The sequence below is a fragment of the Oryx dammah genome, unplaced genomic scaffold (genome assembly GCF_014754425.2).
Source record: "Oryx dammah isolate SB20612 unplaced genomic scaffold, SCBI_Odam_1.1 HiC_scaffold_14, whole genome shotgun sequence".
NCBI lineage: Eukaryota > Metazoa > Chordata > Mammalia > Artiodactyla > Bovidae > Oryx > Oryx dammah.
This window is the reverse complement of record NW_024070198.1, coordinates 36,069,551-36,097,340: the sequence shown is the minus strand read 5'-3', so window position 1 is coordinate 36,097,340 and position 27,790 is coordinate 36,069,551. Positions and strand designations below refer to the sequence as shown.

The 27,790-nt window shown below is 43.6% G+C and overlaps 1 protein-coding gene across 2 annotated transcripts; it reads right to left on the bottom strand.

Moving 5' to 3' along the window:
• Positions 1–512: 512 nt before the first annotated feature.
• ENO4 (enolase 4) lies at positions 513–27,790 on the bottom strand. Of its 2 annotated transcripts, none has more exons than XM_040254827.1 (14): positions 27,547–27,790; positions 22,567–22,695; positions 21,487–21,677; positions 18,899–19,044; positions 17,049–17,218; positions 16,818–16,949; positions 14,989–15,042; positions 10,927–10,983; positions 9,473–9,640; positions 7,266–7,391; positions 5,739–5,934; positions 4,103–4,170; positions 3,435–3,552; positions 513–1,380 (listed from the first exon to the last, which is right to left on the bottom strand). In XM_040254827.1, the coding sequence occupies exons 1-14, from the start codon at positions 27,709–27,711 to the stop codon at positions 1,259–1,261; spliced, it is 1,842 nt and encodes a 613-aa protein (XP_040110761.1). In that variant the 5' UTR covers positions 27,712–27,790; the 3' UTR covers positions 513–1,258. The 2 variants fall into 2 exon arrangements, with proteins under 2 accessions (XP_040110761.1, XP_040110762.1); XM_040254828.1 differs by having other exon boundaries at positions 9,473–9,637.

Sequence of the window (27,790 nt, the reverse complement as noted above, 5' to 3'; positions counted from 1 at the left end):
CTTACCCATTGTTTATTGCTAAGAATCAGGAAAGGCAACCACAATCATGCACTGTGACACAGCTCTTTCAACTTAAGAGTGATACCAACCAACCCGCCTGCCTTGGGCTCTGAACGAACCTGCCACGGAGCCTGTTTTAAGTCACTGCTTTGAGAGTAAGGCCTTGGCTCTGCCATAAGATCATTACATCTCCCTGTTAGTACTCTTCAAACGGAGAGGTCCTTGGCATGCTTAGAAAAACTTAGAGAATACACCAGAAGTCTAAACTTAGCCAACTTTCTCACATGTCAGTATGTAGCAATTTATGTAATTTTGGGGGAAAACATGGTAACTGAACAGAGGATTTAAGTCACATAAAGCCACTGGATATTATTATATTTACAGGTTAGTGTTTGAATATGGTTGGTTTTGACTCTCCTCGATCACCCCAAAACCAGCTTTCAGAAAAGACAATCTATATGTTGTATCATTTTTAATCACCTACTAGATGCTATAATAAAAATAATTATGCATTTAATGGCTTTAAGAATATTTATTCATTCACTGAATGAATAAATTCAGTGTTTACTGAATTTATACTCATTTATACTCATTCCAAAAAGGCTCTAAGGAGATTCCCCAGAGATATAAATGACAGATGAAAAATTAAAATTTAGAAAGAGGTGGGAATCAGAGAAAAGGGATTTGAGGGTAGGAAAGTTAGAGGAAGCTGTTTGGCTCTTAAAACAATATGTGAAACTCACAGTTTTGCACGAGGTTGGCTATAAAACTGTGTGTGCTTTCTAGCATGGATATTTAAGATAAAAAGAGAAGATGTATACCTTTTCCTGGCAGAGAAAGCTCCCAGTGTAAAAGATGTTTGTGTTTAGAGATGTTCTGACTAGTAAAGTATGAGGTATTTGAACTGAGTGTGGAGTTGGGGGCAAAAATATTGGACTGTTCTGCTGGGTCATGACCCCTCCCCCTCAAATGGACATATATGAACATGTGCAAGACAGTTTTTCCCTGAACCAGAGCATAAGCATGTACAAACAGGATCCCCACAGCAATGTGACAGCTGGAAGACAGGTTCACAGGTATAATTTCAGGCAAAATACTATCTCTGTCTTTCACCAAACAGTGAACGTAAAGGAAGAAAAAGCACATGAGTTAGTGAAGTTTTTGGAGCAAAAGCAAAATGAAGATTTCCTCCAGGTCAATCAGTCTAATAGTGGTGTGGCTGTCAGCTGGGGTGCGTGCAACCCCAGTGGGAAGACGCTCAGAGTTTGGCGTGTTCCTCCACAACCTCTGTGGGGAAGATGGGCTCAGAGACCTCGGGCAGCTCGACAGCCTTTTCAGCTTCCTCATTCCAGTAGAAAAATGTGTGTTCTTCATTGAAGCCTATTAAAAAATGACAACAATAAAGTTTACTAATTCAGTGGCTGCTTTCTTTTTTTTTTGGCTATGTGACATGTGGGATCTTAGTTCCCTGACCAGGGATCAGACCCATGCTCCCTGCACTGGAAGCCCAGGGTCTTAACCAGTGGACCAGCAGGGAAGCCCCTGGCTCCAGTTTTTATCTTTGCTACAGGATTTAAAGGAGAGCAGCTTCAGAACTGTCCAGAGGTGTCACACCACCATTAGAAAGGATTCTAGAACTGCCAAAAAGTGGGCCTGTCACTGGTTATATGTTAGCTGCAGTACACTTGTTCTGTTCAGTTTGCATTGTATCCTTAGACAACATTCTGGAACGTTTGGTGTACAGCGGACTTTGGGCAGAGGCTGAGCAGCATAGGATAAGAGGAAGATGAATTGGAGGGAAGGCCAGTGCTCTGCATGAGACAAATCATTGCCAACTAACTATTCCAAGGTCAGCCTCTGTCGACTTAGACTGTTGCACTCAGGTCTCCGTAGCAGGAACACTGTTTTAAGGGCTGAGCTTTTGCCAATATTTCCTGCGCAACCTCTCAGTGGAGTGGTTTGCTTTTCCAGTTTTTTTGGTCCCCCTTCACATGTATTGACCACTGCCAATGTCAGCAAAATCCTCATTAATCTGTTAATCCATTCCGGAATGCTCAGGGGCCGGCACTGTCACTAGGGAGGAGCTGGGCCTCCGGTCACTAGAGTCCTTTTTGATGCCCCGAAGCAGCTGTTCCCCTTGCGGTGAAGTCTGGTTGGAAATGTGATCAGTCATTTAGGGAATCTAAAGCTTCCACGAGTCAGGATGACAAAAATTAATCAGATAATAGGTAGGAGCCATATAATTTTACCCATTTGAAAAAAAAGCCCTCGTGTTACACACTAAATAATACGAACTTTTGACTGCCCTTACATGACTGAGACATAGTCTCCCCATTATATCTTTTTTTTTCTATAAATCTTAGGATGTGTGTCAAGGTCATTACATATGTTAAATGTGACAAATTTATAGTTACTATTTCTACTGGTCCCTGAAAAAAGTGCCTGTATTGAGTAGGACTTCCTTGCTTCTCCACAATACTTTCTGTAATATATCTATCTCATTCAAGAGTTACATTTATGGCAGTGGCTGGCCCCCAACCTTTTTGACACCAGGGACTGGTTTCATGGAAGACAATTTTTCCATGAACCAGGGGGAGGGTGGTGAGAGGATGGCTTTGGGATGATTCAAGTGCATTACATTTATTGTGCACTTTGTTATTAATTACATCAGATCCACTTCAGATCATCAGACATTAGATCCTGCAAGTTGGGGACCCCTGATTTATGGTAACAAGTATGTCAGCACTACTTAAATAACATCCTTTTTTGCAGTATGTCAATTCCATTTTAAAATGCAAATAGTTTTAGAATTTTGCAAAGACAAGTATTGGTCTCTTTAAATGTCTTTGCATGCTTTCTTTTGGCTGTCACAGTAATACATAAAGAGTAAAAATGCATATTGGGGGTTTTCTCTCCAGGTAGCTGGTACATAAGCTGCTTCTATCCATGCAGATTTACAAAGTTTGATGTCATAAATGACTGGTTCATTTCTCTTGAGACTGTAGTCTTCCCAAGGTACATTAAATTAACATGTTGTCTACTTAAGACAAATTGTTGCCTAGAACCACCAGGGAAACATCTGTCTTTAACTTTCTTGGGCTGTGCAGAGAAAACCTTAAGTATAATTTGGACTATAACAAAAGGTAGGCTTGGAAATTCCAATCAATTAAGTCTATTGAAAAGCATCACACAGTCTATTCACCAAAAAAAAAAAAAAAAAAAAAAAGGCCGAGAGTTTTAAACATTCAGGTAAACAGATAATCCATTAAGAAAACAAGGCACATTGTGGCAAGTGCCATCCTGGTTTTGTCAGCACTTGTTTATAGTCTTTGGATTCCCCTGCCTGCCTGCTGAGAGACTTCTATTCCTCCCTCTCCTAATCTTTGTTCTCTTATTCATGGCTAAAGGAAAACAAAGCAGAAAGCAGCACATACCCAGTGTTCCATTCTGGCCAAGTTCTTCCTCTATAGTAAAGAGGCGGTTGTACTTGGTCACCCGTTCGCCACGAGAAAGACCTCCCAACTTGATAAACCGGACACCAAGTCCAACAGCCTAAAGGGACGAGGAACAGCTTATTTTAAACGGAGTCATATTTTGCTAAACTAAACTCCTTAGGGAGAAGGGACCCACACACTGCCCCTGTGTGTTTTGGTTTTACTCTCTTAAGTCAGTTTCTCATCTTAAATGTGTAAAGCGGCCTTGAAGTCGGTTTCACACCTTACATCAGTAAAGCGGCCTGCTCACAAGCCGAGAAGACTCAGCGGTACAGAGACAGTGTGACTGTACATCAGATGCTATCCTAGTCATGTGAGTGTGCTGACTTTCATTTAAGAACAGTCTGGCCTTTGTAACTTCATTTTAGGAGGTAAGACTGCAAGTGCGCACCCCAGTCATTTAAGTATGCTCATCATTTTCCCAGGACTTCAATTTTTCTTGTTTTTAAAAGTTCAAAAGTTTGCAAAAGGCAGCTGTCTGGGAGGAAGCAAATCTTTCATAAAAGGTTACATGACTTTGTCTGCCAAAGTCCACTGCTCTGAAACACCATTTCGTGATAAAAGCAGTGTTTTGGCAATTCTGCAATGGACTGGTTTTTAGCACTTACCAAATCGACAAGGCTGTCATCAGACGACTCTCCTTCTGTGCTTCCAAAGACAGCGATGAGCTTCTTACCTGTAAGCAGAGGAATTCTTTTCATTTTAGATGGTATGAATCTAATCAGCAGATACAAGCCTCCAGAATAAAACTTTAAAGTCTGCCAGAGGTTTAAAACTGTGAAGAGTCAATTCGTTGACCATCTGAGAATTCTAACCCGTACATTTGCATTTCTAGTACCCTGATTATATCTGTGTAGATAATGAACACTAAATGAATGCTATGTTTCATCGAATCTAAGATACCCTCGATTTTAAGAGGCACCATTATTACCACTAAAGAGGAAAAACGCTCAAGTTAGATTGACACATTTCTCAGACCACAGCTGTAAGACAATCATCCATGTTCAATGTAGAAAAATGTGCATCTTAGAGTCAAAATACAAGTAAGTACAAGGGCATCATATGCCTAAATAACAGATTTCACAATTCATGTAAAATTTTGTTCAAAGGAAAACTGTCTTTCTGAATGTTGACTTATTAGAAGAGCAGTGTTAACAGTACTTAATCACGTTTAAAGATCTCAAACTCCCTTAAAATTTGCCAAAGCCCACAAAGACTGCAATCCAGAGTTCTTCCTGTGGTGACAGTGTTGTGTCTTATAGGCAGGGGTTACAGCAGTGATCTGGCATGGAACAGAATGTCTGCCAAGTGCCAGGCCCAGGGAGAAAGGCCAGGCCCGGGGCGTCTCTCCCACCACCTGCAAGCCACCCTGCCTGGGCCCTAGACCGGGGCAGGCTGCAGGCGAAGGGACCACAGGCATTTCATTCCATCTTCTGCCACCCGCCCAGGCCCCTGGCTCCCAGTCTCCATCTGAGTCTTGCACCAGCTCTAAGACTAGCCTTCTGCTTAGTCCGTGAGATCCGCTCACGATACTCATGTTTCAGGCCCTGTGCATAAGTGAACAAGACTCCCAAGAACACCCTGGAAAAGGAGGCAACAAGAAGATGAGACGGTTGGATGGCATCATCAACTCAATGGACATGAGTTTGGTGTCCGGGAGATAGACTGGGCTCACAAAGAGTCAGACCCAACTGAACAAATTGTGGCTAGTTACTATAGTTGAAAATATGGGATGAGAAAGATTCAGAGTAGCCAGTGAGGGGTGGGGAAAATTAGGAATCTACATCTGAAGAGGTTTCATTTAGGTCAAGAAGATCTGAAGGATTAGGACTAGTTAGCTAACTAAATGGTACAGGGCAAAGCATTCTAGGCTGAAGGAACAGCATGTTCAGAGACCTGTCGGTCGTAAAGAGCTTGAAACTTTTGAGGAACTAAAAAAACGCCAGTGTGGGCTAATGATTGAAAAAAAAAATCACTGTGGTGTCCTGTGAAACTGAGAGAACAGCAGCCTCAGCCATGTCTTTGTGGTAGCCCTCCCTGAAAGGGGCGACCTCCTGGGTAGGGCTGTTCTTAGAACATTATGAACTGAATCAGTAGTAAGGTACATTTTGCTGTTTAGCACCAAATCACTCACAAACGGCTCGGGTGTTTTTTTCTTCCAAGATGGATTCCATGCTTTTTAGTGCCTGATACACTGTGTATTTAAGTACATAATGAGTCTTTCGGATCTGTATTTCCACTCACCGTCAATGAGATTGGTTATTTCCACCAAGTCCGACATCGTGGTTTGGTTTGTGTGTTTTATGATCAGCCCGCTGTATTTGAGGATGCTGATGCCGCCCTCCTCTAGCAGTTTAGAGATGCTTTTGGATGCGGTGCCTGCAATTATGTAACACCTGGAACCAAGAGCATTATAGATGCTGTCCCACTGTTCAGCGTCCTGGGTGGATATTTAAGAATTGGTCATTACAGTGAATGGAGCATCATCACAAAACAACAGGAATCATATAGTAGACAATCAAAGTTAGACACCTTTCTGAGATATGCAAGCTAGGAGTTTAGGGGGAGTTGTTTGTTTTTTGCATTTTTCAGCTGAATGCTGCTTGTACCACAGCCACACAAGTTAATAGGCTTCATGGAATAGAAACCTAAAGTGATTAAATTTAAGCTTAAAGATATAATGAATAAAATGTTAATACACATTAAATGCTTTTCTCCACATTGATTCTGACATCCTCCAAGCACAGGCTTTTCCCACCCACTGTGTTATCCACAATGCTGCTAAAGACTGGCTGGTTGGAGGATGTTAATGTTATTTCTGGTAAAAAGACAATGGAAAGAAATGAGCCTGCAGGGCTGTAGACCCTCATTCCCAGCACCCTTATTTTTAATTGGTGAGACCACCAAATGAAATGAGATGCTTATTTAAATAGTAATATACAGTCTTCCCAGCTGTTGTACTAGAGTTCCACCTGTCCCATTAGGACAGACAATTCAGGTGCATCTTATCACATTAAAAAAGAGCTGTGGCCAGAGCCTAGGGGCAAGAAGCAGAAGATAACATCTGGTGGGATGCAAGATCTGGGCTCAGCATCTTCCACAAGTGCTGGGATGCAGCCCAGGCTGTGAAAGGAAAGATGGGACTCAGAGAGCCTGGGGGTCCAGTAAGATCCAGCTCTCTTTCTGTCCCTCAAATTTTAATAGCTGAGTTATCTCAAAGAGGATATCTGCTCACTATATCTAATGGCTCTCAAGTTCATAAAATAAAGAATGTAAGTTTTGAAGTTTAAGTGGGTTAGGAAGAGAGAGAGTGGTAGGCACATAGACAATCCTTGTTGGATGTGTGAACAGGTCAGAAACCCCAATATCTCGAATCTTTTTAAGAATGTTTTTTAACCTCTATACATGTGTAGTAACTGAATTGAGGTTAAAAAACATTTGGCCTAGTTGAAGTTCTGTTTCCATGAGCACTTGGAAATGATGTGTGATTAACCTATTGAAGCACCAGCCAGCACAGCAGGCTCGTCTGCCATCACTTAGGCTGCTGGTAAACACACAAGTACTCTGAAGTGCTGGGGGATGCGTGTTTTATCCTGCAGATGGGCACACTCCTAGGTAATTCTGTTTCTGTTAGTCATTTGCCCGGTAAGGGCCTTTTCTCATAAATGCCCCAATAAAATATCCCAGCCCAAATTACATTTCAAATCTACAGATCGAAAAGAATGAGACTTTGTTCTGTTTTATTATGAAATTCAAGGTAAATCCCGTTACCTCCTTCCTGAAAGGATCAATTAAGGCAATAATTGAAGGGAACTTGTTGATTAGATCCACATACAGGTCAACCATCTCAGCTGCATTTTTGTAGGTCCCCATCATCACTTCATACTTTCCTTTACTCTGATAAGTGTAAAGAAGATATTAAAATACAGGCTGAATGATGAGTTCTTCCAACATTAAAGATGCAATTCAACTTCATTTTCATTCATTTCATATAAAAGACTGCGGGTTATTTTCAGGCCACCCTCACACGAGAAATCTCTGCCTTTTACGTTAAATATCTGTTAAATATCAACCTGAGAAAATCAAGTCCGCATTTCTCTGGATGCACCATACAGCTCTTCCCACGGACTTCAGATGAAACCTTCTGTACAAAACAACTGCCTGCAGAGTAGGAGAAGAGTAATTCCTTACTTCAGTTTTAGGATGTGATGCCAGATACCTGGCTGCTTGGAAGATGGGCAATCACATAAATTCATAAACAGAATAGCAGTGCAAACCTGCCTACTCGCTAGAACTACCATTGTTCAGCTCACAGTGAATGAATTTAGGTTGTTTTCTTTACTGTGAATATTTTAAATTTGAAAGCAGGGCTAGACTTTTGAGATATGAACATTCAATATGAAATGTAAACAGACTTAGGTGAAAGCAAGCAGGTCCTAGTAGTAATTATTGTTTTGGAAGTGGAATTCTAGTGTAGCCTGTTCATCTGAAGTCTGGAATGCCCCCAGGTACTTACATACAGGAGTGAATGGACCTGGAGAATTTAGTATGATGTCTGCAAACACAGCACCCTTATGTCCAGTCCAAATCTGTGTCCAGCAGTGGTACCTGAGGCATTTGGTACGGGGAGGGAGGTGGAGTGCACCAGAATGACTCTGATTTACTAATGCCTTCCTGTGGCTGCTAACAGAATGGATTCCATTAGAATTAAGCAGGTTCCTAAGAACTCCATCATTGAAGAGATTCTGTACTTTTTTCACATTAAAAAGTGGTTAAGAACGCTTAGTTTCTATACTGCAAAACTTATACAATCTTGTCAGAGAGGAAATGCTTTGAACTAACTTTTTCAGTGACTTTGAACTAACATAAGAATAATTATCTGCTATCTAGCTAATGCATTTTGCCTAATATAAGCAATAAATATCCAGTCTCATTAGCGCTAGCAGTCAGTATATTCATAGTTCATGGTATACGTTGTAGATGAAAACATGCAATTATTTTTCTTAATGGTATGCCTAGGAACCAATCATTATGTGAAGAATAGAAAATTACCTTAAACATTCTTTTCTGTGCTTAGTTTCTTTAGGAAACTAAAAACTTTAGAAGTCAGCTGATACTTAGGTTTCGAACATACTATTCAAGATTTCCTTTGAAGTCAAAAATTAGAATTGCAAATTAAAGTGGAATCCTATTTGGTCATGTCGCCTGAATTTGACATTAATTACCATTACTAATTATTCTCCAAAAACTTCAATAACTTGGAAATACTTTTTATATTTAAAAAGTGAGTCACCAGCAAAAACTCCAAGAACCTTGTGTCTAGAAGAGCTTGTCAAGTCATAGTTACAATTGACTTACTTTTTATGCTTGACCAATTCAGCATTCATCAACCAAATGAATGTACTCAGCAGAACATACCAATTTGTTAAATTATTTTTCAGCAGTTCTCATGATTTCAATGTAAGCAATCCATTTTAGTCACTTTTATTACAGAATTTCTCTATATAATTATTATGACATTTCCTGTTAATATTTAAAGGTATATGGCTATGTTGTTATTGTCCGTCAGAAAAAGACTGTAGGCTTCCCTGATGGCTCAGATGGTAAAGAATCCATCTGCAATGTGGGAGACCTGGGTTCAGTCCCTGGGTTGTGAAGATCCCCTGGAGAAGGGTATGGCAACCCACTCCAGTATTCTTGCCTGGTGAATCCCCACGGACAGAGGAGCCTGGCGGGCTACAGTCCACAGGGCTGCACAGAGTTGAACGCAACTGGGTGACTAAACACAGCAAAGCACGTTGTCTGGTCATTAGCTAACCTGGCTTTCCCAACTCCATTTATATTTGGACCCTTCCATGATATTATTTGAAAAAATAGAATTTGTTTGGAAATATAAACAGATAGGCTCCTCTTTTGAGTTCTAATTTAAAAATAATGGGACCAAAACAAAAGGCAAAAACTCTGGAGTGGAAACTTACATAGTCCATCAGCTCATGTGCAGCACAATTGATGGCTAGATGCAGGTTCGTTCCCAATTCCAGCCCCAGGTTCGCACAGATTCCTTGTAGGAGGAGCAGTGGCTGCTCTATAGCGTCGAAATTAATGGTCAAACAGCCAAGATGGGACATCTTGCCGGTGATCTGCTGCTGCAGGATCAAGAAAGCCACGCATGTAAATATAACACGCTAAGGTTCTTGGAGCTTCTGGTGGTTGGCAGTTAATAACCAGACTCAGCTCTACAAACACAAGGTCCTCTGACTCTCCATTCACCCTGTCCTAGTTCCCGCTCATGTCTGCATGACCTCTGGGCAGATGAGTGTTCTGCAGTATCTGGGAATAGTTTTCTTACTCCCGAGGTTTTCAAGTTTGACCTGGGAACACACTCCTCTCTCTTTAGTTGCCCATGTCATCTCTCTATTGGCTCTGCCACTGAACACGGGCTGACTTGAGCCATGATTACCAGGCTGGTGAGTCTTCAGTCTGTCCCTATAAGTGTCTGTCCCGCCTGTCCCTAACTCTGCCTTCTTCCTCTAGACCTGCTCTTTCCTGTGTCCCATTTTCCTTTAGAAGGATGTAACTGTTAAAAGGCCACCTGATGCAAAGAACTGACTCATTGGAAAAGACCGTGATGCTGGGAAAGATTGAAGGCGGGAGGAGAAGGGGATAACAGAGGATGAGATGGTTGGATGGCATCACCGACCCAATGGACATGAGTTTGAGTAGGGTCCGGGAGTTGGTGATGGACAGGGAGGCCTGGCATGCTGTAGTCCATGGGGCTACAAAGAGTTGGACACAACTGAGTTACTGAACTGAACTGTTCAAAGGGCTTCTCTGGTGGTTCACACAGTAAAGAATCCACCTGCAATGCAGGAGACCTGGGTTCGATTTCTGGGTTGGGAAGATCCCTGGAGGAAAGCAGGGCAACCCACTCCAGTATTCTTGCCTGGAGAATCAGCGTGGACAGAGAAGCCTGGCAGGCTACAGTCCCTGGGGTCTCAAAGAGTTGGACATGACTGACTAAGCACGGTGCAGCACATCTGTAAAAATGTAAGTTAAAAAAATGTAACTCTTCAAGAAAGGTTTTAAAAAGGATGGGCGACTCCAGCTGAAAGGACACAGCACAGAGGATGCACGACAGTGGAAGAAGGTGTGAGGACCCAAATGATCTTGGGGAAAGATCAAAGTCTGAGAGTTCAGTGGGCCAGACAGTTGCAGGCAGTGGTAGCCCAGCAGCCTGTTGCTGGAGAGGCAAGGACAGAATGATATTCCAGCTCTGGGGGCTGGCTGCCTGGGTCAGTCCCCTTGAAGCCATATCACCATGCGATTTCTATTTATGTGAGGCCAGGTCCTGGAGCAGAGTGACTAAGGGAGAGGGGAGGGGGCGGGGAATGAATGACCTGTCATAAAGAGTGTGGGAAATGCATTTACTTACTTGCCCTCTTTTGCCTCCATCGTGACTTTTTTTCGACTCTGGCTTTGGAGGAGGGGACTGTGGGACAGAAGATAAAGATATGTAACTCGGGATTTTCAGACACGTCTGTGGCAGTAGGCAGAGCTTTTGGTCCTCTGACCTGGCCACTGCTCTGGGGCTGAGCTGGTCATGCTGCGTGTCTCTCTCTCTCTCTCTCACAAACACACACACACACGGGTGAGGCCAACCACTCTTTAACTTCATAAACCTCAAACCATTTCTCAAAATCAGGTACATGTTCCCTTTCATTCATTCTTACATTCTGTCTTCGACCACATGTGTGGGGTATGGGTATACGTGTTCATGCATTTTCACTTATATAAGTAAGTATTCCCTCATCATGTCCTGACTCCTGACTCCTGGAATTCTTTTTTACAGGAGGGTATTAAGTCCCCTTCTTGTCTGTAAGGAATAACCCCAGTGTGGGATTTGCTTTTAAAGGCCCAACATATTGTTTTAAATATTTTTACGGTGCAAACACTCTCACCTACAGGATAGGTTTGACTTTCGGAAATAGCGGATGGTCGTTAAATCTGCTGGATCTGATGTATGTAATGTCATGTGATACTAAAAGCAAAGCAAATTACCAATGAGACGCTCCCACGGTTTGCAGTATTGACAGCACACTGTAACATGGATTTAGCCTTTTATAGGATGCACTTTGGGACTAAACCTGTCTGCCAGTGCAGGGGACATGGGCTCAATCCCTGGTCCAGGAAGATTCCACATGCCACAGAGTGGCTAAGCCCATATATGCCACAACTACTGAGCCCAAATGCTATAACTGCTGAAGCCCATGTGCCTAGGACCTGTGCTCCACAACAAGTTCAATTCAGTCACTCAGTCATGTCTGACTCTTTGAGACTCCATGGATTGCAGCACGCCAGGCTTCCCTGTCCATCACCAACTCCCGGAGCTTGTACAAATTCATGTCCAAAGAGTCAGTAATGCCGTCCAACCATCTCATCCTGTTGTCCCTTTCTCCTCCAGAGCCTTCAATATTTCTCAGCATCAGAGTCTTTTCTAATGAGTCAGTTCATTGCATCAGGTGGCCAAAGTATTGGCGCTTCAGCTTCAGTACAACAGGAGAAAGCCCATGCAAAATCAACAGACTCAGCACAGCCATCCCCCGAAAAAGACGATGCACTTTAATGCCCAGCAGTTATTGCCTCTAGAAGCGGGGGCATGTTTGTCAAGAATCAACAAGGTTCATAGTCAAGTACACACAAATACAGAAGTCATCCTGCTTCTTTTCACTGTGGAGTCAGCTGAGCTTTCTATCCCTTGGTATTAATACAAATAATATAGGAAGCGAAGTGATGTGCCAAGAGAGACAGCGAGACACACACAGCACTGGCTCTGGAAGCTGTGATCTGGTGACGGCAGACAGTGAGACGCAGGTAACAACCGGGAGGAAGGCGGTGCGATGGGGAGTGCAGAGCCGAAGCGGACTCGGAAGAAGCGGATACCGGGTGGGAGGGGGGAACGTGGGAGCGCCGAACCCTCCAGGTAAAGAGCAGCACATTCGTGGCCCAGAGCTGAGCGAGGGCAAAAGCCGTTTTGCAGCCGTGGCACTCCTGATGCTTTGACTGGGTGATCCTCTGCTCGAAGGGCTGCCTCGGGCACTGTCGGACGTGTAGCCACATCCCTGACCTCAGCGTTCTAGATGCCAGGAGAGCCTCAAACTGGGACAACCCAGAACGTCTCTGGGCATTGTCAGTTGTCCGTTTGGGCAAAATCACTCCCCACTAAGAACCACTGCCTTAGAAGAACACAGTGATACATTTTATTTTGTCGAAATTGAAAAAGAAAAAATATCTCTATGACTTCATAAAATCCAGTTAAAAAGGCAGGCAATGTGCTAGAGGAAATTAGGTATTAATGTAATATGTAGAAAGGATTGAAGCCTTTATTACAGAAAGAATTCCTAAATTATCAGTGAAAGATGAACACAAAAAGGGTAAAGAAAGAAAGTATCTGCAGAGACTTGTGCAGAATTTTACATGATTTTAAATACAAATCATGCTATAAACTTGTATGTGTGATATCTGTGTGTATAAATACAAAACAAAGGCTAGAAGACCACACTCAATTTTTAACAGTGGTCAGCTCTAGAGATGGAACTGGAACTGAGGGTGGTGGTGAGTGTGGGGTCCAGGCAGGTGGAGTTCGCACAGGGGTGGGGTCGGGGGGACTAGCTCTACCAGCATTTGAATTTTCATAAGAACATGCATGATCTACTTGTATAATTAAAAATAAACTGTATAATTAAAAATTTGAAAGTCAGGATGACTGCAGAAAGCTCAAATATCCTGAATCTCTAATATTCTAAGCTGGGTCTCCTCCACCTGCTCTGACAGCCACCACCACTAGGCACTGCTCAGGGCTGTGTCAGCTCTGAGCACACTGCATATATTCAACTTGTATACTCCTCACAATGTGTCATATCCATTTTGTGGGAGAGGAGCCTGAGGCAGAAAGGTTATGTAATTGGCATAAGGGCCCACAGCTAGTAAAGGGGCAACGCAAAAGGCAAGGTGAGGGTTAACTTGTCCAAGTCTGAGTCTCTGCAGGCTGGTCACCTATAAGGAAGTTGGCCTCCTGGAAATCACCCCGGAAACTGGCTCCAGTATGAATATGTGAAAGTGTTAGTCACTCAGTGCTGTCCGACTCTTTGTGACCCCTTGGACTGTAGCCCACCAGGCTCTTCTGACCATGGGATTCTCCAGGCAAGAATACTGGAGTGGGTAGCCAGGTGCTTAAAGCAATTCTGATCAACTGTAGGGCATGGGCGCCAGACACCTGACCCCATCACTGAGTCAGTGCTGGCAAGACTGCACTGGAGCCAAAGTTGCTTCACATCATATTGAGATGGCATCTTGGCCCCCATCCTGCAGAAGAGTCAGCTAGGGCGTCCTAAACATGTAGTTTAGAAGCCTCACACTATGTAACTGTGGGCTCAGGATTGGATCCTGGAACAGAAAAAGGACGTTAGTGGAAAAACCAGTGAAATTTGAATAAAGTCTGGAGTTCAGTTAGTAGTAACGTAGCCTTTTGGTTTCTTAGTTGTGATAAATGTGCTTCGGTGATGTATCCTGTTAACCCTGGGGGAAACTGGGGTGAGGGGGTATTTGGGAACTCTGCACCGACTCTGCAGCTTCTCTATAAATGCAGCATTATTCCAAAGTTAAAGACAAGGGTCGGGCCCCTCAGCCTGGGCCCTGTGCACGACCCTAGTCAGAACATGACTGTACATTCCTGCATCTGAATACGTATTCCTGATGCATCCGTGGACAGAGGTGCACTTTGTGGACACAGTGGAGGAAGGAGAGGTGGGATGAATTGGGAGGGTAGCACTGAAACATATACACGACCATATGTAAGATGGCTAATAGGAAGCTGCTGTATAACACACGCAGCCCAACCCGGTGTGCTGTGACAACCTAGAAGGGTGGGATGGGGGTGGCATGGGAGGGAGGCTCTAGAGGAAGGGAATATATGTACACTTACGGCTGATTCACATTGCTGAATGGCAGAAACCAACACAACATTGTAAAGCAGTTATCTTCCAATTTAAATTAACAATAAAAAAAAGAATATGATGGAACCACCTGGTTCCTCTACAGCTGCCCTCATCCAGCCTCTGTGACATCCCCCCCAAGGGCTTCTCAGTCAAGGGTACTCATTTGCCCAACACTGGGATTCTGAGCAGGCACATGTGACCGTGTCTTCACCATCATACCAAGCGGCCTCTCATGATCCTAGGGGCCACATGTTTCCCTCATAATCTTTGCACAGGGCCAGCTGCCTCAGAAATCAAAATGAGATGATTAAATTCCATTAGAAACTGGCCACATAGCCAGTGAGGGAACGTATGAGCTTGGGTCATGGGGGAAACCCAAAGATGAATACGTTTTCCTGTCTGTAGCAACAATATTGATCATGTTGCATATGAACTATAATTTTGACACCAGAAGGTATATAAGCATCAGTTATTACATACCATATATCCTCTTTACATACCATTTCAATTGCTTTGTTGATGTGTTTCTGAATTTCCAGAAGCATCTCCACACCCTGTAAGCAGAATAACCGTGATCTTCCACAACCGCCTGATAGCTCAGTTGATAAAGAATCTGCCTGCAATGCAGGAGACCCAGGTTCGAGCCCTAGGTCAGGAAGATCCCCTGGAGAAGGGAAAGGCTACCCACTCCAGTATTCTTGGGCTTCCGTCGTGGCTCAGCTGGTAAAGAATCCGCCTGCAATGCGGGAGACCTGCATTCGATCCCTGGGTTGGAAAGATCCCCTGGAGAAGGGAAACACTAACCACTCCAGGATTCTGGCCTGGATAATTCCATGGGCCGTATAGTCCATGGGGTCTCAGAGTCAGACACGACTGAGTGACTTTCACTTCACACTTCACAACTGCAGTCTAGAATTTTAAATATAAACACTTACACCACACATGAATATTTCTAACTCAGAATATTTGTAGGGTCTTTGATTAGACATCCTGGATAGTGAATTACATATGGCGTACAATATCAGAGGATTAAATGCTAATTTCAACTCTCCATTTTTATTTGGGTGAAAATGAATGAGAGGCTCTTCCTCATTATCCTCTCTTCATTGTTCAGAACTGACTGGTTTAGTTGGTTGAGTCACGTTAACTTCACTCTCTTTCATGGTCTCCTGACCAACCTTCTTGCAACACATGTCGCAGGTCATCAAGGGCTTCTGCGTGGGAGTGTTTGAATTAGTATAAATCCACTGTCACTTAGAAAGGGGGAGGATGTATTCTGCTGAGGTGGGATCTGCATATGGAGACAGACGAAGAATGGCATGCCAAACGCTCTGGTACCCAAATAGCACAACAGATATTAACTGAAGGAAAGATCCTGGCACCAGGATCTGCACGGGATCTGACAGATGGTGCGCCAGATATAAATCTGAGTCTTCCAAAACTGATAAAAGCGAGGTAATGCCTATTTCCCTTAAAAAAATAAAAAGAATTCTTTATCATAAAGAAATCATCTTGAGATTTAAAAAAAAAGATTTTCACTAGGTTGGATAAAATATCAGTCACTATGTTGCCCAGAGGGGACAGAGCTTCCTGTCCTTTTCCTGTAAACATCCACTACAGAATACGAATGCTTAGTTCTCCCTAATGCCTAATTGGCAGAATATTTCATGCAGATATAAAGAGGTGTATTGACTCATTTACGCCACCGAAGAACAGTTAGGCACTGACAGACCTCTGAGTAGTAAACACGCCACTTAGGATTCCTTCCTTCCATATTCCATAAACATGCACTAAACCTCTCTTACATGCCAGGCAATCTGCTAGGCTCTGCAGTTCCTACTTAACAGAAGGGCTCCTATGAAAGTGCCAGCTTTCTCTTGTTGGAGCCATTGTGCATAGACTAGTAAATAAAGATATCTCAGTTGCCCCCAAAGAACATGCTTCTAGCACTCTCAAGGCTTCTCTGTGAGCCTCTCAGTTCATTTCAGTCGCTCAGTCATGTCCAACACTTTGGGACCCCATGGACTGCAGCACGCCAGGATTCCCTGTCCATCACCAACTCCCGGAGCTTGCTCAAACTCAACTGTGATCCTCTAGCATGAGTCAATATTATAAAGAGCCAGAGATCCAAGGTGATCTAAATGTGGTCCCCTTTCATTTGTGGTCTTCTTTTCTTCCCACTTCCCTAATTTCCTAAATTTTTTTCTCATTTTTAATTTAATTCCTTTTCCATTGGTATCATAAGCCTTGGGGGCATCCACTAAAAACTCACTAATGATGAAGGTTTTTTTTTTTTAAAGAAAAGGTAGTTTGAGATAATGTAAGGTACTTGTTTAGCTGTTAATCCAGGATGGGGTATACAGATCACTTCTTTCATCAAATTCAGCTTCCCAGGTGACGACTTCCCACAGCTGACCAGCGACACCATCAGAAGAGGTATAGTTAGCTTTTCTGGCTGTTCCTGAAATGGGGATGGGGGGAAGCAAGAGGAAATGAGAAACATGGTTCATTCATATTGACATACTCGTGGTCCTTGTAAAGGTGTGTAATGGCCACTAACCTGGTGGTGCTTCAGTGATGCGATATTCAGGTAGAGAGGATTATTGTCCAGCACAGCACTGGTTTTGGCAACAGCCAGTGACACAGCCCCTATGGCCATGCTGCCAGAGAGGACAGGCTCGGGGGGTTCTGCAGGTATAATTGGTTTTTCTGCAGAAGACTCCATCCTTCCTGAAGAAAAAAATTTGATAAAAGATTGCTTTCCAGAAAGCAAAAGTGTGACTATGATAAAACTGTATTTTTCAATGTTTTACTTACAGATGCAAAGGCTGAAAACTGAGGCTGGGAAGAACATATTCACCACTTCCACCCCCGAGAAGTTGCTGTCTGATGTCACTACTCTCTAACATCCAAAGAGTCCTCAGCCATGGATTTTGCTGAAGACATTTTAGAATATTCAGTATTAACTCCTTCCACAGTCATATAAAGTAGAAATTGTTATCTCATCTAAATGAGGGCTTAGGCTTAAAGACTTTCCCCACATCCAGCAGAACGTGAATTTAAGGAGAGCATTTGGACAGTCTCTGAATTCCAAACCCTTTGTTTTTCTATGTTCCACCATCACTCTTTCATACCCAGCTTTCTGTTGAATATCTCATGCATATATCTAACTGGTTATCTTGCTTGCCAACCCCAGGTGGATGTCTTTTTCTATGAGGAATTCCTTCCAGATCTGACCATCCACTCAGAATCCCCAGCCATCTTTCACCCTCACATATTTTCAGCCACTTAGTCTGATCAGGCACCAGAGCGTCCATAATAAGTCTCTCGTTCCCCTCCTGTTCTCTGCTTTCCCACAGCTGCTGCCCTGAGTCAGGAATGTAAGGTGAGTGGAGTGAGATGTGTAAACACCCAGGACACATTATATGTTTAGCAAATTAAGGTTCCCTCCTACTCCTTCCCGTCTTACATTCCAAGTTCTATCAGTCAAAAGAAACCACCAAATGAACACCCACTGGTGGTCTCTACCTATGATTCAGCAGCGGCCATCCCCACCTTCTAGAAGATTGGTCTAACATGATTTTTCTGCCTTGGGCAACTCTTCTCTGTCTGGGCCTCAGCATCTGAATCTATGAAATAAGAGACGTTGTCTTCACGATCTCTTTGGTCTATGGTTCTGGTGCTTTCTTACTCAATGGAATCCATACTCATCTGGTATTTAGTCTATTCCCAGCATCATGCTAGGAACTGGCAGTTCTAAATTGAATGAGGCATGATTCATGCCTTCAAGGAGCATGTTGTAATTGGATGGACATACAAAACACTGTTACAACACTAGCAGCAGCTCTGGAATTAATATATTAGAGGAACTGAGGTGAACAGTATGTTGGAAGGCATGGAGCAAAGGGCCATGATAACTTCAATTATATGCGTTAAAATGGCAAGGTCTTCCAAAGACAGTTTTCATTAATATGTTACCTGGGACTGCAGAAATGTTGGTTATGCATATCAAAGGATACCATTAATTTTTAAAATATGGAGTGGCTTTCTGATGAGCTAATGGGAAATTTGAGAAGCAGTTGAAGGTCTCCATGTCACCCCTCCACCCTCTCTGCCCTTCAGCAGAGAGTACTGTTCAGAGTACTTTGTTTACTAAGTGCTTATATCTGGGTAAGAAATATTTTTTATTTTACAAATAAAAATGGAGGGCAAGATGGGGGTAAAACCATGCTGACCTAACATTGTAGCTTCAAGCAAGGAACTGGCATGGAGGATGGATGGTACCTGGTGGGAACCCAACCCAAGTGTGCAGCAGAGAGACCTGAACTTGAAAAGGCAGTCCAAGCTTCAGCCTTTCTTCCCCCACATTTGTTACTTATGGTTGGTTCTACAAGATGATAAGCCACTGACCTTGCTTTTGTCCTTTTTTCTTGGATGGAGGTGGAGGAGGAGGTGGTGGTGGCGGCGGCTGGAGTGAAAGCGCCGTTGAATCTTCTAGGTTCTTTTCCAGTTCTTTTCTCTCCTTATCTTCTTGTACTTTATTTTCAAAGAATGTCCTTAATGTCAAGAAAGTATGGATTTATAATGAGATTATTTAGGAAGATCGCTTGTAACTTTGGTCACGTTTTAGTGCTGACCCTAAAATATTTCAGTAGCTAACTCTGCTTTTTAAGCTACCAAAGAACAAGTCTGCTTCAATTTCCAAGACTGAAAAGTGACACTGTTATAAAACTGTGTTCAAGAACTGAAAAATCATTTTGGCCTGGAAATAAATGTTTAAAGATTTTGGGTGCTCATTTTAAAAATTATCTGAGCCCTGTTTATTATTTTTAAAGTAAAATTTGAAGAAATAATTTGATTAAGGGCTACTGGATTTTCTTTTTGAATAAATGACCATCAGACAAAAAATGAGGCCAGCATAGACAGTGAAATACATAGCACTATATGCAGGACGAACTTTTTTTTTTTTTTGAGGCGGGTGCTTAAAATGAACAGCTAAAAAATTTTTGGGAACCCCAACTTAGGTACCTCTAAATAAAATTTTAGCTCCCTGGAATAAAAAGAGGGTAAAAATTTCCAGAGACAAAACAACAACAACAAGCCAAAATAAAAAAATAAAGATTTGGGAATCAAATTTGCATCAGATGCTGGTGGGGCTGTGCCTTTAATGAAAGAAACAGATTTCAAATGAGAATTCTATACTCAGCTAAACAGTCAAACATGAAGGCAAAAGGCTAACATTTTCACATGTAAGAATACCCTTACAAAAATTTATATCCCAAATACTCTTTTCTCATCCTTACTTAAAATTTATTTATTTATTTATTTATTTATTTATTTATTTATTTAGGCTGTGCTGGGTCTTCATTCCTGGGTGAGTATTTTCTCTAGCTGCAGCAAGTGAGGGCGACTCTTTGTTGCAGCGTGTGGGCTTCTTGTGGTCACTTCTCTTGTTGCAGAGCACAGGCTCTAGGCATGCAGGCTTCGCTAGTTGTGGCTCTCAGGCTCTAGAGCTTGGACTCAGGAGGTGTGGGCTTAGCTGCTCGGCAGCATGTAGAATCTTCCCTGACCAGAGATCAAACTTGTGTTCTCCTGCATTGGTAGGAGGACTCTTATCCACTGTACCATGAGAGAAGCCTTCATCCTTACTTTTACAGGATGTAATCCAACAATTCAACAAAGAGGAAGATATGGGATCCAGGAAACAGGAGAACAATGAAGGGATATCTTATGACATCTCTGTAGTAGGTCTGCTGCTGCTGCTGCTAAGTCGCTTCAGTCGTGTCTGACTCTATGCAACACCATAGAGGGCAGCCCACCAGGCTCTGCGGTCCCTGCGATTCTCCAGGCCAGAACACTGGAGTTGAGTTGCCATTTCCTTCTCCAATGCATGAAAGTGAAAAGTGAAAGGGAAGTCGCTCAGTTGTGTCAGACTCTTCGTGACCCCATGGACTGCAGCCTTCCAGGCTCCTCTGTCCATGGGACTTTCCAGGCAAGAGGACTGGAGTGGGGTGCCATTGCCTTCTCCAAGTAGGTCTAGAGAGGAACAACTCAAAGATGGGAGATTTGGGAGGGAAAGTTCCAGAAAAAAAAAAAAGGAATGTAATGAAGTAGAAGGTATGACTGAGAGATTAGGAAAACAATTAAGGATATGTTAATAGCAAATAACACACACAAAGAAGTGGAATAGCATTCAAAAACCTGGAGGGCTGCAATCCACAGGGTTATAAAGAGTCAGGCACGACTGAGCACGCACATGTGCAAGCACACACACATGCTATTTATAAAAGACACAACTAGAACTCACACAAAATTATATAGCATTCAAAACCTGTAAAAAGCTATTCAAAAGTTCATGATACAACTCTGATGCAAACTAAAATGTGAAGTTACACACAATTAAGCAAATGATAAAACTTAAAGAAAGAGAATCAAGTTGACCTTCTTTGGCCATGAGGATTGTGGCATTGATCTACACAAAAGGAAAAGTAATGGTAACCCACACGTGGTTGGGTTAGCTATGTGAACTATGCTCACATAGCCATTCTTCCTTGGTTTGCACATTTTAGAGTCAACCTGTGGGCAAGGCCTGGAATATCTGGCTGTGTTTGGAGATCAGAACATAAGCACCGCCCACTGGGTCATACAAAACGATAAGAGAGGCTCATGGGGATGATTCGTGAGGAGGTACAGAGGGGACAAAGATGATGTCTGAATTCTTCATCCTTTTCCAGAGAAACTTTGAATCCTAGGAAAGCCCTATGCATAAAAAGAGGCCAAAAGGCCTTATGTAGCCTTACAGAGTAAAAGTTTAATAACAGGGTTTTCAGGAGAAAAACAACATTTCATGCTGCATGTTGATGCTTTAGCATGTTTCCTAATTGACTTCCCAACTGTACCCTATAGACAGGACGCACCTGTTTCATTGGCAGGTGAAGTGGAAAGAAAATAGGTACATAATTATACTGGATGCTGATGTTTCAAGGTTTCATACTTACCTGAGCACCTGATCCACCTCAGCCTGTTTGGAGGGCACCAAGCCCTGGAGCTCCTCAGTGAGAGTTTCGTTGACCCACTGCACTGCGGTACTGACAGCATCCACCCTTTCTAACTCCTCGGCTTCAACTAGCTCAGGTGAAGTGTTCTCGTGGGCTTCAAAGTGCGTTGCGATCACCACAGAACATATGTTCTGAAAACAATAGAAATGTGCTCTACATTTTCCCTGCCTTTCACAGGAAATAGGAAATTGAATGTATCCAACTTTAAGGTACATGATATTTTATCACCAATTTCAAAGAGAAAATGAGAATCTATAATTTTCTTTGAGATATTTTTATAGCTATTGAAACGCGGTGGAACCCGACTTCAAGGAATGTTTAAAATTATTACCTTGTTAAAATACTCTTATAAAAACCTTACATTGAACTTCATTTCTATCATTGCCTCTCTCAAAAATAGCAAAAAGGAGACAGATTTAATCATAATTATTTTCCTGGATGACAATGAATTTTTCTTCACATAGATCAGTCTACATATCTATAATTCTATGTAAGTGAGTGAGAGTCGCTTAGTCGTGTCCGACTCTGCAACCCCATGGACTGTAGCCCGCCAGGCTCCTCTGTCCATGGAGTTCTCCAGGCCAGAATACTGGAGTGGGTAGCCATTCCCTTCTCCAGGGGATCTTCCCAACCCAGGTCTCCTGCACTGCAGGCGGATTCGTCACCATCTGAGCCACCAAATCTATGTAAATCTTTATGTAAATACATGAATCTATAACCCTATCTGCAGATTATAGAACTCATGACATTAGCAGTGTCAGAGTTTTAAAACTATTTTTGCCCCATTTCATGTCTCAATCTTCAGATCACCTTCAGATCTGTACCAACAGTGCGCGTAATAAACCATCAGGGCAGATTGTATGATTCATGCTTTGGGTTCATAACTGCCTACACATACTGTATGTGTACTTCACAGACACTGAATTTCAAAACATTAATTTCCCACTATTTAGGCAGTAAATGCTAATAAATGCAGTGGAGCCAAGACAAAGAGAAGAACAAGTTTAAGTTACTTCCTACCTTGGGAAAATTTTGAATGGTGCAGAATATTTCCACTTGGAGGGTTGGAAGCCCAAGTCCATCCAGCACAGTTTTCCCCACAACTTTGCATATGGTGGGAGGTTTTGCAAGTTTAGAAAAGCAGTTTGCCTTCAACACACACACACATAAAAAAAAAACACACAAAAATACCACATCTAATTTATCTTTGAAAGGTCATTCACATTTACTCTAGTTTCTAGTAAACCTCTCTGTGAATGTCCTCATTCTGGGATTAGTCTAGCAGCTCTGTGGGAACATAAGGAGACTTGGATTTAGCCTCTGGTACATGGGGAAATTTGTCTGTTGAACTCTCATGGGAAACTCACAGGCATGTCTTTATTTAAAGGTCCTGGTTCATTCTTTATGGGCCCTAACCTATCCTTCCATCCAAGATGCTGAAGTCAATTGGCTTCTAGAAAACTGCGATGCATTCAAACCCAGGAAGCCTTAAGTGGGTTCATTATTATTCCTCCCCAGAAGGCAGGTATTTTAAAAGGTGAAGACTTATACATTGGCTGTACTTCATTTACCATCAGTTCATGTATAGAACTACATGTTCAAAGAGGACCTTTGGAAGCTTAGTGACAGCAGTTTCATTGATGTGGAAGAACAGAGGTCATTTGGAAGTTGATCCAAGAAACAGAAGAAGAGAATGAAGCTGAGGGAGAAAATCCTCTCAAGGAGATTGAGTAAAAAGATTCAAGGGACTTCCCTGCTGATCCAGGGGCTAAGACTCTGAGCTCCCAGTGCAGGAGGTACAGGTTCCATCCCTGGTCAGGGAACTAGATCCCACATGCTGCAACTAAAAAAAGATTCCACATGCCACCACAAAGATCCAGCACAGCCAAATAGACACACAAATAAAAATTAAAAGATTCACGACTAGGCCCCTGTGCAGAGGGCCGGGAGCTGGGAGAGAAGGAAGAGGGGTGAGAGAAGGCCCACCCCCTCACCCTCTTTTATCTTCAGACAGTATTCACTCTTTATTTCCACACAGCAGACTAGGCTTCTGATCTTTCAGTTCAAAATCCAATGACCACAACCTACCTAACTGGTCATCTCGCATCCATCGGCAATGTGCCAGCACCGAGGTGGTGCCCAGCAGAACTAAAGCAAAAGCCAATTTTCAAGCCATCCATGCATTTTCAGGATGATAGTTTGTATATGACTGTGCGTGCATGTGTGCTCAGTAGCTTAGTTGTGTCCAACTCTTTGCCACCCCATGGACTGTACCCGTGAGACTTCTCTGCACATGGGATTCCCCAGGCAAAAATACTGGAGTGGGTTGCCATTTCCTCCTCCAGGGGAATCTTCCTGACCCAAGGATCGAACTGGAGTCTCCTGAGTCTCTGGCATTGGCAGGCGGATTCTTTACCACTGAGCCACCTCGGAAGCCCAGGTATAGAGGAAGTATTAATATTTAAAGTAAGTAAATATTAATACTTCCTCTATACCTGAGAAGAAAAATATTATCTAGTTTAACTTTTGTGTATCAGTGAGTTCAATTCAACAAGTAATGAGCACCTACAATGTACCACATAATTGTGTAAGGAGGGAAATGGAACTAACTTCTTAAAAATGTTTAGTATGTACCTTAAAGGAGTGACTTGGTCTTGTTTATCACTGTATCACATTCCACAGTGCCTGGTATATTTGGGATTCCATAAATTGATTCGTTGGGAAAAGACCCTGATGCTGGGAGAGGTTGAGGGCAGGAGGAGAAGGGGGTAACAGAGGATGACATGGTTGGATGGTATCACTGACTCAATGGACATGAGTCTGAGCAAACTCCAAAAGATGGTGAAGGACAGGGAAGCCTGGCATGCTGCAGTCCTTGGGGCTGCAAAGAGTCAGATATAACTTAGCCACTGAACAACAAGAACAAAATTTGAATCCTGCATACATTAATAAAGGCCAGACACAACCTGTCTAATGCAACCTTGGGCACTTTGTATACATTATATTATTAACTTCTCAAAACAACTCTGTAAGGTGGTATCACCTCAGTTCCACAGATGAGCAAACTGAATTCCAGAGGGAAACCTGTCCAAGATAAAATAACCAATGTCTTAAAATAACCAATGTTTAATGCTTTGTAACAGACTTAGAGGCTCAAGCCATTTACTTGCTCATGATTCTGCAATCTAGGCTGGGCTTAACTGGGCAATTCTTTGGTTGATCTTGCCTGGGGTCTCCTATACAGGTTCAGTCATCTGTAGGCTTGACTCACTTCAGAGTACCCAAAATGCTTTCATTCATATGTGCAGTGTCTCAGCCAGGATGGTTGGAACATCCAGGGGCTGCCAGGCCGTCTGTCTTTCTCACAGCATATCTGGGAGGTCTCTCACATCTGCGAGGGCCTCTCTCTACAGGATCTCTCTCTCTTTTGCTCTCTGTAGTATGGCAGTCGGATTTCCTTTCAGCATGACTAACTTCCAAGAGGGAGTATTCCAAGAGTACATCATGCCAGCCCTTACCAAACCTCTGTTTGCATCATACTTGCCAAGGTCCTGCGGATCAAAGCAAGTCATAAGGCCACGACCCCAGTCAATATAGGAGGGACTTCCATAAGACTGTTCATTCTGGTGGTGTGGTTCATTGGGGACCATCAGTTTTACAGTTCATTACTGCTACACAGTAGCAGAGCTAAGGATCAAATCCAATCTGCCCAATTCCCAATCACAAACTCTTAATCAGAAGTTTTATGAAGGAGCAAGTAGTATTGCTACTGCCCACAGGGATCTCTCCCTTCCCTGAATTCCTCTAATATATAAGAGAAGCATGGAAGAAATGGCATTTGAGCTGGACACAGGAGGTTGTGTAGTATTCCACAGGCAGACAACAGGGAGAAGTTGAGGCAGATACTTTAGGTAGGGGGAATAGGATAAGTGAAGGGGAAGGAATTGGGAAACTTAACATTTTAAAAAAAGTCAGCGGGCCCATGGAGAGGAGCAGGGGAGGGAAGCATAGATAAACCTGTGTACCAAAGTAGGGGCAAGTGCTGTGAGTCGCACACACTGGAATGTGTTGGATCTTACTAAGCATGCAAGAGGGAACCACAGGAAGTTCTGAGTGAAAGAATGATGGTCAGATTTGGGATGAGGAACACTACTCTGGCAGCATTAGTGGGATGAACTTGATGGGGGAAGGGGAGAGACTAACTGAGAATAAAGAGGGCCAGAACTGGGACAGCAACTGAGAAGAACTGGAGCACCAACTGAGAAAATGAAATGGAGGTGCCTTTATGTCAACTGCTGAACATTCGTCAAAGCCCAGGCCAAAACTCCCACATGCTACAGCCCACAGGGATCTTGCCCACCCCTGAGTTTCTTTAACAAACACACAGTGGTCTGTTCCTCAGTCTGGCACACAATTCTGTATTACCCTATCTATTACTCCAGTTATTTTATGTATCAGTGGCCCTTGTCCCTAATTGAGGTATAAGTTCCCAAAGAGCTGTATAAACCAAAGTCCTAGTTGCCTAATAGACTGGGAAGAGCATTACACTAGGGGCAAGAGTCCAAGTTTCCAGTTTTCACTTCTGCATTAATTCATTGTGAGACAAGAGCTTGGGGTCTTTCTAAAATGAGGAAGTTGGACTAGTTAACTTTCAAGAATTCCTCTGGCAAGAGACTGTGGAAAGAGAATGGAATTGGGAGCTGCTTTCATTTATTCATCGTGAGTGTCCACTATGCACTCTGCTAGGTACTAGGGACACAGACCTGGTTTGATTTCTGTCATTCACAATGTTCCTTGAGAAACAATTCTAAATTCACTGGGCTACGGTTCCTTTATTTGTAATACGGAATCATAAGGTTTACTTCACCGTGGTCCTAGGGATGAAGTGATATCACAGTAACCACATAACCAAAGGTGCATCGATAAACAACTCCCCTCCCCTCTCCTCCGATTTGATGTATTGGCCAAAACCGAAAAAAACAAATATTTGTGGAACATCACCTATATTAACTGCCCTGACAAGATGTGATTTTGAACCCTGTAGGCACACTGCTTCTTCACTGCATTTACATTCTCTGCTTGGTGTTGTCATTCTGCCTCCCTGTAGTGCGAATCCCTACCAGTTCCAACCATGATACCTTTCAGAAGGTGGGTGTTGGTTAGTACTGAACGCGTCTGGAAGTGAGAAAACGCCTGCCTTTGTTTCAACTGCCCACGGCTTTAAGACTAAATATGCACCAGATGGTGCGCTGAGCAGAGGAGCTAAGGGTTATGTGAAAAGACGAACCCCCGCCCCGCCGCCCCCACCCCTCTCCACAGGAGCTCACAAGCTGCCTAAGGAGGGTTTCAATACAAAATAGGGGATGCTACAAGGCCGCTGCAGGACGATCAGTCCAGGGCGAAGGGGGGCAAGACTTTGATCTGAATTTGAAGTTTAGGTGCGAGCTGGTCAGGTGGGACGGGCATCCCCGGAGCACACGCAGGGCCCACAAGCCAAGGAGCCGAGGTTTGAAATCGACCGAAACTTGGCAGCGATGGGAGCCTGCTGGGTACGAGGCCCCGGGGTGGGCTCAAGGCTACGCTGTAGTGAAAGCCAAAGGCGTTCGCTCCATGGTCAAAAGGAGGCCGCTGAAGGTTGGGAAACTGAGCTATGAGGTATAAAGGACTGTGATTAAAGGAGATAACTGGCAGCCGGACAGGTCCGCCCCGAGGTAGTGAGGATGCCTGCCAGCCCCTGAGCTGTCGCGCCGTAGCTACAAATCCGCCCAGAGCCCTCTTTCCTCCAGCAGTTTCCAGTCCACCACTTTCTCTCTCGAGATTCCTTTAGCCAAGTTTCCACTCCGCTTCTTCCCTTCAGGGTCCCGGCGCCGCGTCAACCCCAGCCGGGACCCAGCGGCGGCGCGCGTGCGCGACTCTGCGGCGCAAGCGCCCCGCGTTGCCGCAGCGCGGGGCGGGGGGAGAGGGGCTGGAGGGAAGAGGGTTCTGGTCCCAGGTCCCTACCAGGTGCCCGTAGACGTCGGCAGGCTGGAGGTAGAAGGTGGAGTTGAGCAGCTCTTCCAGCCTGCGCGGAACGTCGTTCTCGCGGTAATACTCCATCGCCTGCTGCTTCAGCTTCTGCAGCTCCCTAGTGGTCCCACAGCTGCGGCCGCCGCCTTCTTCCCCCATGGTAGGAGATTTAAGGCTACAAGCGGGGGTTAGCCTGGGGGCCCGCGAGCGTCCTCCCTGTCGCTAGGCAACGCAGCGA